This window comes from Morone saxatilis, unplaced genomic scaffold, assembly GCF_004916995.1.
Source record: "Morone saxatilis isolate NCDOM2014 unplaced genomic scaffold, NCSU_SB_2.0 Contig2, whole genome shotgun sequence".
In the NCBI taxonomy this organism is placed as follows: Eukaryota; Metazoa; Chordata; class Actinopteri; family Moronidae; genus Morone; species Morone saxatilis.
The window spans coordinates 17,590,991-17,603,535 of record NW_023339762.1 but is presented as its reverse complement, the minus strand read 5'-3'; the positions used below and the strand labels follow the sequence as shown (position 1 = coordinate 17,603,535).

The 12,545-nt window shown below is 40.5% G+C and overlaps 2 protein-coding genes across 2 annotated transcripts in view; one reads left to right on the top strand and one right to left on the bottom strand.

Annotated features, from left to right (window-relative positions):
- Positions 1-388, top strand: part of iqsec3b (IQ motif and Sec7 domain ArfGEF 3b) — a 23,982-nt gene extending 23,594 nt beyond the window's left edge. Inside the window, exon 16 of the mRNA XM_035664884.1 lies at positions 250-388. Within this exon, the coding sequence (XP_035520777.1) occupies positions 250-388 (139 nt within the window). The remainder of the gene's footprint in view (positions 1-249) is intronic.
- Positions 389-661: 273 nt separating this feature from the next.
- ptprq (protein tyrosine phosphatase receptor type Q) overlaps positions 662-12,545 on the bottom strand; it is a gene marked incomplete in the record, with an annotated part of 36,982 nt that continues 25,098 nt past the window's right edge. Inside the window, 22 exon segments of the mRNA XM_035665790.1 lie at positions 662-1,222; positions 1,313-1,436; positions 3,227-3,362; positions 3,593-3,738; positions 4,130-4,255; positions 4,404-4,538; positions 4,825-4,901; positions 5,054-5,144; positions 5,754-5,835; positions 6,021-6,047; positions 6,676-6,720; positions 7,957-8,085; positions 8,199-8,298; positions 8,401-8,474; positions 8,559-8,841; positions 9,062-9,220; positions 9,542-9,611; positions 9,796-10,034; positions 10,143-10,329; positions 10,508-10,617; positions 10,887-11,258; positions 11,350-11,625. Coding sequence (XP_035521683.1) covers positions 1,185-1,222; positions 1,313-1,436; positions 3,227-3,362; positions 3,593-3,738; positions 4,130-4,255; positions 4,404-4,538; positions 4,825-4,901; positions 5,054-5,144; positions 5,754-5,835; positions 6,021-6,047; positions 6,676-6,720; positions 7,957-8,085; positions 8,199-8,298; positions 8,401-8,474; positions 8,559-8,841; positions 9,062-9,220; positions 9,542-9,611; positions 9,796-10,034; positions 10,143-10,329; positions 10,508-10,617; positions 10,887-11,258; positions 11,350-11,625 — 3,026 coding nt within the window.

Genomic DNA, 12,545 nt, shown 5'->3' with positions numbered 1-12,545 from the left:
TTTCTGCCCGACTCCTTAGCCACCCCATCTTCTCCATGGTTGTCATGGAGACGCGCGGATCTGCATCCTCACTGTGGAGCACTGTCATTAATCTTTGCACCCTCACAATATTTCTAAAAAGGAGATTTCTTAAAGATCAACATGTTTACTAATGGAATATTTCTAATTTTTTCTGTTTGAAGAGAATGAAAGAATAAAGTAGTTTTTACTCTCGGCCTTGGACTGTCTGTCCGTGTGCGTTGATGTCAGTATCGCCTCCACAGCGTCTGTAGCACTGCCGGCCTCTCTAATGAATGAATTTGCACCAGGTGTGCAAGGAGGACGGTTGAATGAAGGAGCTTATGGGAAATCAGTCTACACCGGTGTCCTCCCAGCACACCGGCTCTGAACTCATTCATTAGTGGATGAGGTCAGCCCTAAAACAATATCGAATCTGACTTGTACTGTCAAGTACAATGTCAAGTTGTGTGTGTGCGTGTGTATCTATACATAATGCATAATTTGGAGTACATAATTTTCCATAGAGTGTGAGTGTGTCCTCTAAACAATAAGATTGTAATTTCACATTGCAATGTCAAAACGGCTACATTTTATACAAGACAGTTCTCAAGTGTTTAAGTGTTAAGTGTCAAGGCCAGAAAAAATACAAGTAGCTTTTATTTTTGCAAATCACGCTTGAGAAAGGATAAACAAAACATAAATGCACTTCGACAAAGGCAGAATTACAAAGAGAGTGAAAAAAAACAAAAAAACACCACTTTGGCTGAATAAATTATCTTACAAAAACATAGATGATATTAACATAATACAATCGTAACAGTGAAATCAATTTGTGCAAAGTACCTGTAGGCTTTCAGATGTGATAGAGCGCTCAACGTTTTTGCTCTATTCTGCCTGTCATTTCAGAAATTCTCTGTCCCTGTCTCCCTCTTGTTTCTCTCTCTCTTTGAAAAATGGTGGACGAGAGGTTCATTAAAGGGGAGGACTTTGCTGAGAAATGGGTTGAAGTGGAGCAACAAAGTCTTAGTTGACTGACAGATCATTCAGTTCAGACTGTGCTGTTCACCTCATGTTTCTCCTCCTCCCTCTCGTGTGGTGGAGGCATTACAGCCCGGGGTTATCATCCCAGTGACCTCGTAACAGCATCACTCTCGTTCGGGCAAGGTGTCCATCTGTGTCGGTCTTTACATAGTGGTCTCTTCCCATTCCAGCTCGACATCACCTGAAGACCAGTACAAATGGAGTGAACACTGTACTGTGGGGAGTGTGTAGTTTATCTTTGTGTGTATGTTTATATGTTGTTGTTGTTTACCTTCCATCGCCTCCAGGGAGTCCATCTTCTCCAGAGCAGAATAACTGACAAACCAGATGGATTGACTGTTGCCTTTGTTGTTTAGAAGTTCCAGTGTACTTTGGTACAAGAAGATGTACTGGGCCTGACATACAAATTGACACATCTTAATTCATTTGGTGTAGAATTCAGTCCTAAAATATTGAGGCAAGCTTCATTTGAGTCCAAAATATAATAATAACAAAAATATTCTCTTTGCAAAAAAGTGGAAAAGAACATGAATTAGGTCATTTGATTTAAGGCCTTTTTTTCTCTTTAAGAAAACCAGATCAGATTTGCTGATTTATTTCCAACTTGCAGAAGTAACATTTCAAAACCTTGACCAGGCAAATAGTGATACTGAAAATGACTTTGTCTCTTAATTCTGCAGCCATGGATGTACTGTATTACAGTAAGAGAACTTGATACGATGTTTCAAGATAGTGCACCATTCATTCAAATCAAATACATTTCAGACTTCCTCAGGCCTCTGTGTGTTTTGGCCCATAGAGCATGCTCATTAGTGTACTTCTCTGGCTGAGTGGACAGATATAGACAATTGAGAGTGGAATTATTCAGATGAATGCACAAAACAAGTCTTTCATTTGGACCTTGATGGACAATGCAAGATAACCTTCATCCCTGAAGGATTTTGGTTTATTTCTATCTGTGTAAATTTGTTAACTTAAACGAACTGTAACCAATGTTGAGCTCAGTGCAGAGCGAGGAGAAGAGGACCTGAGCTGGCTCACCCACGCAGTCGAGTGTCTGACATTGCAGGGAATGAGTGGAGCGACGGCAGAAATTAGTTAAGGCCTGCATCCCTACTTGTGCTGGCAACCAAGGCTTTTATCATATGTATCGCCTGCTAGTAGCAAGTCCTGCCTGTGCCGTGACATCTGACATTTTGTACCTACTAATGCTGTATTTAAAGCAAATGTATGTGCTACCTCTGATTAATTCATATCAATTTATTCTGTGACCTGGGGATGTGGATTTTTTAATGCAAAGATACAACAAGCAACAGAAATAGTCAGGCTACCAAACAGGTTTTAATACATCCCCAATTCCATCAAATTATCTAAGAAAGTTCTTTGAAAGAAAAAACATAAATTAAATGCTACTTATAATTGTCTTTCATTGTCAGTTTATCATAAAACCATAAGAGGATAACAAGGAAAGTACAGTAGATCTAATGGACATCTACAATAACTTTAACGTCTGCCTTTGTTTTCCCTTCCACATAAGCATTTTAGATAATAGGTTTACATTGTGGGCTTATTTAAAGGTGTCTGCAAAGGCATTGTGCTCCGGTATCTCAGCAATGACATTTGTGAGGTTATAAAATATGACTGGGCTGCTATGCTAATAACTAGTTGTCTGGCACCCTGAACACAGCTGTCTCAAAGAATCATGCCCTCACTGGTAGCAAGCGGCTCCTGTATATGAAGACACCATAGGCTCATACCTCAGAGCCAAAATGTAGACACAAGAAAATGTACAGGACATCTAGAAATAATAAAACAATAATGCTGAGAAGACGCACAGGTAGTAGGCAGAGGGGTTCCTTCAGATACTCAGACACATACCATTAGTAATGAATGAATCTGGTAATTTTAGGATAGGTTCATGATGTTTTTAAGAGGGGGAATCCTTCTCAGCATATGTCTTTAATCCACTGCCAGATCATTCCCTTTGTCAAAACGAGAATTTTCAAAATATTTCCTCATGGGGATGGGATCACAGCAGGCCATGAAGAAAAAAGTAGGACACTACAGTGCCACTGGAACAACTTAAGACAAAACACTGTGTGATATCATGTTTTTGTCTTTGGTTATTCTCTCTTGGTTGTGAAATTCAAACACTGGAAAAAGAAAATATTTGATGTGAACTCACCAGATTCTGCACCATACACATCCTCTCGCTGCGCAGTTCAGCCACCAGGCCATAAATATCCACAAAGTCGTGATCTCTGACGTGCTGAATGAGGTGGTCGAGAGCAATAAACACACCCGTTCTGCCCACACCAGCACTGGGGAACAGAACAACAAACCATTATAACATCTGCTGCTCTATTACACTTAAAATTACTTAGATGTTAATAACCCATTTGTGGGTTAAACAGAACAGAAGAGGATATTAAATTATTTCTTAATATAAAATGAATCACCAAAAACAATAAAGTAGTCTTTTTTTTTTTTTTTAAAGCCCTTACTATAATTCATGCAGAGTCAGTAAACTACCACTAATGTGCCACAGTACCTGCAGTGGACCACTATAGTTGTGTTGTCGTGCCTGTGGGCTCGCACAGCTTTGACAAACTTGATGAGAGTGCTGCAGGACTCTGGGACTCCGTGCTCAGGCCACGATGTGTAGTTGAAGTGGCGAACCAGAATGTAGTGCCCGTGCTGCACAGAGGAATTTATACAAGACAAAGGACGGGAAGTTAAATGTTCACTTCAATATTATGCAAACTCCAGTGTTTACATTACAATTATAAAACTAAAAACATAGTTAGAACTATAATTGTAATTACATTATACTATACACAATTAAAGGAATAGTTGAATTTTGGGAAACATGCCTGTGGTAAGTAAGATAAGAACCACAATACCAGCTCTCATATTTGTAAATATGAAACTGGAGCCAGGAGACCGTTAGCACAAAGAACCCTTCTCATGTAACGCTTAATAGGAGAGCGTATATGCAAATTTCCCAAAATGTGTAAAAAAAATCTAGTACTTTCAGTTTGTTTTTTATTCAGTTACCTGTTGTTGTACTTGTTATTAGTTTAGTTACCTTTTCTACTTTTAGGGTTCTGACAGTCCAGTCTGGAAGGACTTCCTCTGACACTTTAGAGATGAGAATGTCACTAAACACTGACATGGGCTTATTGTCCTCTGGCCAGTACTTGTGGCACCGAATCTGAAATGTCACACACACAAACACATAAATCAGATCTTTGTATCAGATATAACCCCCCTGGTGACAGAGTTGTAATTTAGCCTAAAACAGAGTGCAGTCTGTCCTGTAAATGCTATTTCTTATCAGTGGCAAATCTCTCATGACGCACTCTGCCCTTCTCGTAACACTGCGTGAGCATGGCGATGGTGCGGGTTCCTGTTTCCCAGATCATCCTCCAAAAATCAGCCACTGTGCCAGGCAGAGGACCCTGGGTGGCTATGAACTCATTGGGACAAAGGTAGCCCTAGAGACAGAAAAATAAAGAGAGGTTGACATTTGCAACATACAGACATACTGAAATTATAAATAACATTATTTACTGAATTAAATTAAATTAGCTTGTTAGGAAATTAAGTACATTATTTTATTTTATTTTATTTCTGCAATAAGTAAAGTGTTTTCCTAAAAAAAAATCAGAAAAGGACAAGGAAATACCATGTATTATGTTATATCAAATAACATAATGACTAAAGTGGAAGCCACATCCATCTGAACCACTGGGGTTTTAGCAGCTGATAGCTGATACTCACTGAGACAAAGCTGGCATTGATGTAGTCAGAACCCGCAGAGCCCGGTTCTGACAGCAATTTTACTCGGTTGTTATTGTCTAGAAACAGTGAGAGAAGCGATGTAGAAAGCGGTGGTGAAATCCATATGCAATTAATGTTAGAGCAGACAGATGAAGTTCATTTTGGTATACTGTCATACTGTCAGTATCATAACATATTAAAAAACATTTTTTTTAGCCTGCCCACTTACAAGGTTTGATGTTGGGGAATCGGTTTTTGGATTTGTTCCAGGGCAGGTCAGCGTCTGTGGTGGCCAGGTCCTGCAGCAGTTTTGGAAGCTCCTGGAGAGATGAGATGTGTAAAGGTCAAGGATTTTTAAAACAGCTAAAAGTAAAAGTTTGGACTTAGAGTGAAAGATATAAGTAAAGAAAATATATATATTTTACTCCTACTTGCAAACTACTTGAAAAATTAAAGCTATTTATCAAATTTCTTTTGACTATAAAAATACTGATACATTTAAGTTGGTTAAGAGTAACCTATCTGTGTTATATGGCTGCAGTAGAGAGACAGAAGTGAGCACCTTCTGACATGTGTTTTGTAATGACTATATATCATTGGTCATGAATAAATAAAGCAATATGTATAATGTAATAATTGTAAGATTTTATCTTCAAGTGCTTATTTGATAGGATGGTATACTTGCATTGTGAGAGGAACAAAAATAAAGCTTGCATTGATTTAGTTTTTAATCACTTTCAATGCATCTTCACTGTCTTCACTCATATGTTTTCTGTGATGTATCTGACTTTCTTCCCATCCAGTTGCTCCAGTTTGGTTGTGTTTTTTGTCAATTCCAGGTGATTTTCTATTATTTCATCTCTATTAAGATTATTACATTTTCTCAGAAGTTTGATAAACACAGGTTCAGCTTGTAGGCAAACACTTACAGCAAACTCTTCCTGAAACTTGGCATTGTCATTGGCACAGAGATCCTCTACGTGCTGCAGAAAAGACTTCTTGTTGACAGGCCTGACAGAGAGGAAAGGAGAGAAATACACTGACTATGAAAAACAGAGAGAGATGTACAAATACTCCACAAGAATAGGATATCTTTCTGTAAGTTTATTCTAGGTAACAACGTGTAATACTGACTGGTACAGAACATGCTGCAGCTGCTGTGTGCATATTCACATTATTTATGCAGGGTGACTTACTTGAGAGATTTCCTGTAGCTGAGCAGCCTGGGCAAAAATAGACAGGAAACCAAAAATCAGCCAAAATAAACAAATTAACTAAATAATCACAACCCACACTGTGGTATTTTTGTCCATGATAGCTGAACTGCTCCTCATTTCAGAGAATATGTGGCATTGTATGTTTAAGCAAACATTTGACTTTGATGTTTTATTCTAAAGGAATATGTGAACATCAGTAAACTTGAACAGAGCTTGTGGTTTTTCCCCTGTGGCTGATCTTTCTTTGCATAGCTGAAGACTTGTAACTATGCAGATCCTTAGCTATCGATAAAGCTTACCATTTGTGCCCTCTAAGACTGCTAAGCCTTCCAAGCAATTTCGAGATAGTGAGTGGGTAAACAAATTAAAATGGTCTCGAGCAGAGGAGTGTCAGCCCAGCCACGCAATCACTGCCAGTGATGGAGGAAGAGGAGAAGGCTGCAGGCAAAATGCTGATGCCACTGATTCATTCAACTGTCGACCTCCACCAAAGTTTTAATAAACAGCACAGATGGACGATTTGATGAGTCTTAATGGGTAACATGATGATGACACACACAAAGCAGAGTACATCATGCAAACAAAGCACACACAACATGAAGTGGCTCACACACAGTTCAAAAGCTCAACTTACTGAATCACATAAATCTCTTTCCGTCTAAAGAAGAAGGAAGAGTACCTGGTGAGAGAAAAGTGCTTGTTGAGAGAAAAACAAAGCAAGTAAATGCAGGTGTCAGGGAGCAAGGGAGGTTATTGGTGCCATTCATGTGATAAGTAACAAGGAAAAGTGTGTTATTTCAACATAAACTGTGCTTAGAAAGGTGGTGTTCATACAGATATCAGCCCATAGTCGGAGTCATGAAGAGATTCTGGTCACAACAAAAGAAAAGAGACACACTGTCCTAATGACATCAATTTGAATGTACAGGACAGCTGGAGCAGCTTAATGGTGAGCACAAAATGCAACTGTCAAAAACCAACAATCTTTGCTCTGAGCAGTGTGTGAATAAAAGTGAAAATGTGCAGACAGCAAATTATTCTCAGGAACTCAGAACTCCTTTTTCAGACCTACGAAGAAATGTCATATTGGATGTTCAATGAGCCTGGCAAATATTTGCTCAAGTAGGGCAGTTATATCACTTTTACACATAAGAGATAAAGAACAGTTATCTGCCAAGTGGAAGCGCTTTTATTTATTCATTTTCTCTCATGTGGGTTTTATGTTTTTAATGTTCCTGTTCATTCAGTTCCTCTTGAAGGCAGCCATATTTTACCTACGTGGACCCCACCTTTTTTGGTTCCATTCTTTATTTTGTGTATGTGGGAATTACTTAGATGATGGGGAGGGAAAGTGTTCAGAAAGCTTTATACACTCCAATACTGACATCTATCTATACTGACAAATAAAAAGACAAAAGCTTTTCTTTCTTGTAGTTTCTCCCCTCATCAGTGACCTTGATACACTAACACTGAATTTGACATAATTTCTCACCAGCTTGCAGTACTTATTGTCTGTGCACTTGTCTGTGCCAAAACAGAAAAGCAGAAAAGCTAGATGATGAATTTGTATGTGAGGATGGTTGGAGTGATGCAGACAGAACGACTTGTCTGTTCTGCAGAGAACTGAAGATAGACTATAAAGCCACAGTGATGCTGTGTTGTTTCGTAGTGCTGCTGCTTCTATTTTCTGCACGAACTCTCCAACACTAGAAGATTTTGTGCTGACAGGAGTGTGCATCAAGTTGGCTGCAGCAAAGAGATTTTTGTCTTGTTGACTTAGATTTAAAATCTTGTCTGGAGCAGCTAAATGAAGCCCGAAGTCATGTAGTATGCACTCAGCTTCAGCTGCCAAAAATGTGTGTGTTATACTCGGTAAAACAACACTTTTAGATTAAAACTAAGCACACAGACTAACCGGTTGAGTTTTTCTTGTTTCAGCTCCAGATCGGCCACGGCAATCAGCTGATCCAGTTTACACTTGGTCTCTATGATCTCTGCCTCTCTGGGTGAATAAGTCCCACCCTCCTTCTTGCGCTGATGGATCCTGAAATGTCAATCAAACAAAGAATTACAATGAATAAAAAAGGAAATCATGCAAATAGCCATATTTATACAGCATTGCATTTTTGAATGAATGAATGCCTGTTGCCATCTTACTTGACTGAGCCACAGATGATGATGATGAGTAACACAGACAAGAAGAAGGAGAGCAGAACTCCCAGAATGATCTGCTCATCTCTGGTCAACAGCCCGTCCACTACAGAGGGAGGGAGATGAGACAGACTGGGTAACAACAACAAAGGCAATATAGGTTCTCTTTTCACTTTTTGATGTAGAGTAATACATGGATGATAGATACCTGCAGTTTTGACATGGTCTGAGTACTCAGAGTCTGTGGATTGGCCATTGATGTTAGTGGCTCTGAACTTGAACCTGGTAAACAACAGCCCAGTGTCAGCATTATATTATTATAAAACACATGTACATACAAAGTTGTTGTGTGAGTGCTGCACTCACACATAGACTGTGTTAGGCTTCAGAGGTCCATTGCAGAAATTATCAGTGTTGTTCTCCATCATACACTCATCGTTCTCTCCGATGACGTACGTTCCTGCCGTAGTGTGATTTTGCCTCACCAGGGGCCGGCCGCCTTCAGACACACTGCGACCACCTCTGACACGTGTGTCCATGCGTGATGTCCCGTCACATGGCGGGTTGGGGAACCCCTTGTCAGTCAGGTAAGGGGCAGGGCGATAAAAAAACGCATTCTTCCAGTTGGTCAGGTTCTGGTTGTCCTTCACTGTGACAGGATGAAAATTAGAGAGGGAAAGGGAAAGAGTCAAATTTTTGCTGACGTTAAACCCTTTGGCTTTTGCTTACATTTTATCTTTTGTGAGCTTAGGACAGAGTGACATACTGTAAAACGAGATTCTACTTGAGGCTTAAAGCACAAACAAGATTGATACCCAAGTGTATTCAACTGAAAAGTGATGGATGTCAATGTTTTTGAAGAGTCATACCCCCTGACTCGGCCACGATGACCTGAATTTTTGTGATTGGTCCATTGTTGTCACTATAGAAACAGGCAGGCATGCGGATGGTGATACTCCTGTGGGTTACCATGGCAACCCCTCCATGGCCCAGTACTGCCTGGGGTCTTTGGGTTGGCTTGGCCGGGGCTGAAACACGCACGTGTGAGCACAGAGGAGCAAACACACACACAAGCAGACACACACACACACAGGTTGAAGTGTGAATACAGTATTTGTGAAGATTTATTCTGTTGCATTTATATATATATATAACATGACAAGCAGGCTGATGCACATCTGACAATATTACTGAGTTACATTTGCTGTGTCAGAGAAGCCCTTCATTCTGTTGTACTGAGCCATAAGTGCTGTGGCACTCTGTCTCCTATCTCCTATACTGCACTGCTGCAACAAGAAAGAGAGAAACTCTGTAGCGCAGTGCAGAGCATGAAGAAGAGGGGCTTGTACCTTTGATCCCCGTAGTTATCTGGACATGTGGGCTGGGTGGACTGCTACCAGCCCCGTTCTTTGCTGAAATCTACAGATAGAAGAAAGGAAGGAAGACAGCAGAAAGAGAGGCAAACACAGAGAGTAGTTAAAGAAAGCCACTATACTTTAACTAATGATTAAATGACCATTTGATCAGGGGCCTTCTGGAGTTACAGCTCCAGATGTGTGTCTGAATGTGCATGCCTGTGTGTGAACAAGAGTGTGTTTTTCACCTGTATACTGTAGCTGTTTCCTCCCTTTAAGCCCTCTATGACAGCAGTCATCATGTTTTGGTCTCTTTGGGTGATATTAAGGCTGACATTCTTGACAAGCTGATCCTTTACGTAGATGTACACAAAGTAGGCAGTTATGTTTCCATTGGGCTCCTCTGGAGGGGTAAAAGTCACCTTCACGCGGTTCACTTCCTCTGGGATGATTGATACAATCACATTCTTGGGAGGGTCTTTGGGTTCTGGGGACAAGGTAGCAATAATAATATATGATAATAATAGATATTTGGTCATATTTACAGGTCGGCAGCAGCTGTCAAAGGTGCTCCAATATGTACATTTCAACATACCCTCTTCCAGTGTTTGATATTCAATAGGCCCAATAGCCTTCCCATCGCTGGTGGCGCGCTCCAATGGACCAGTGAAGGCAGTGATAGTCACAAAGTAACGAGTGAAAGCAGTCAAGTTAGTCACAACGACAGTCGTCAACTCTCCTGGAGCTCGGACTGTTGAGATGTTCAAATCAGGACCATCCACCTGGTATGACAACAGGGTTCATGGAAAGATTTAATACTTACATGTGAATAAGTAAAGTTGGAGTAATTTCATATTGTTTGCATTTCACCACACTGTATGTTTAACACCATGTTGACCAGATCTTCTGAGAACATCTAACTGTGTTTGTGTCTGCAAAAATGAAACTAAACGAGATGACCTGCACTAGGTACGAAGTCGGTCCAGAGAGAACAGCTGGAGCGCCCCATGCGATGCGAAGGCCGTTGGAGGTTGGGGTCACATTCAAGTCACGGGGAGGAGCATCTGGGTCTGAGGGAAGGGATAAACACAGACTGCTTAATATGTGCTATTAACATAAATGAAATGGTTTTAATTACATGTGTGGCTAACTTTAAAAATATGGTTCCTTTATTCCTTTTTTATCATTTTTTTTCAGATACTGAACAACAAGAGACTTCTCTGCATACATTACTACCCCCTCCAGGGGAGGTCAGATACAGTGTGACTAACTAACTGAATAACTGCCAATGCTCCCCTGGCAACACACAAAGGTCATATCATCACTGTGATTTCCTTACTTCCAGCCAGGGTGAGTGCATAATTCCAGTGTGTATATTCGCCAACTCCAGCATTGGTCACAGCAGCCACTTTGAAGCGGTAGTATCTGTATTTAGCCAGGGATTGGAGTGTGACGCTGTGGTTCTCTTCTGTGCCATCCGAGGCATTCACAGACACTGTGACATTAGAGTCCACGCAGTCTGAGGTCAGTTCATCCTCTGGGGCCGGCTGCGGAGTAGTTAGTATGTTTGGTTGACAAACAGTTGAAAGCAGCTGTGCAATGATGTGATACTCTTTCAGCAGGCCTGGGATGGAGAGCGGTGGAGCCCACTGAAGTGTCACATTGTTAGGTGTGACCTGAGAGATAGTGAGGAGGTGAGGAGCAGCTGGGACTGTTAAGGGAGACAAAGAGGAGCACATATTCATTCTGTATTACTCTATATTAGCAGCTAAAATACAATCCATTATGATAAGACTGGCTACCTGATTCAGAGAGAGTGGAAGCAGTACAGTTTACTCTGTCTCCTGGTCCTGCGGAGTTGACTGCAGCCACAGTGAGTGCGTATCCCTGGTCTGGTGACAGCCCAGTCACTGTGTACTCTGATGTGTAAGCCTGGAGTGTGTAGGACTGCAAGTCTACCTCCAACAGAATCTCATAAAAAAGGATCTGCCCATTAGGGTTGGCCGGAAGTTCCCAAGACAGCTGAACTGAATCCCAGCTCACTCCTAAGCAAGACAGGTTCCCCACAGCATCAGACACTGCAGACATAGAGGTGAGACAGCAACATTGTTATAGTAGCATTAGCTTTAGATATAATTATTAACCGTCCACTGTAAGAGAAAAGAACCAAATTCAATTTCATTGTTTGTTTAGGCTGCTACACACATAGTTTTTGCACACAATTAGTGAAAACAAATGTGCAGTCTGCAGGCAAATTTGACAGTTTTTCATTATAAATCCTGGTACATATTTCACATGAAAACAAAACAAATAAACTCTATCTCTCAATCACGGTTGCATAGCCAGCAACTCTGCTGTAATGACTTGCTGTTTCTGAGGGGAATCACATTCAGCTTGTCTTGTGCTGTACTGCTGTGCCTTTCTCACAAAGACATACAGATGTTTTCACGAAACAAATTCAGCAACATCTCCACTGTCTTTAAAGCTGATTGTAGGATACCAACAATGTCTTATAAATCTTTTATTAAAAGTATTGAAACTTTTTCATCAATTTGTTGATTTACATCACTTTGTTAAAAGGACAATAGCTGAATACACGCTTAGAAGGCTGAGCTGTATTCAAGTGGTTGCAATCTGCACACAGTGGTCCTTTAAATAAATGTAGTGGAGTAAAAAATACAGTATTTCCCTTTGAAAGTGGAGGAATAGATGTAATAACTATGTACTTTTTGTACTCTGCTCTGATTTTTAAGACACCATTCGCCCCCTTGGAGGCAAGCTTGTTATAATTAAGGAATTGCAGCCAGCCAATAGAGGTGGTACAGACTAGCAGTTGAGACATGGAAAGTACTGGGAATGTTGAATTCTTAAATCCTACCCAAATTAGAATGATAGGATTCTGCTTAAATGGCTATTGACTTTAACCTTGGTGAACTGCAAATCTCTTGATATTACTTTAACACTTTGTGGCTGTGGATGTCTCTACAGGCTACAGGTG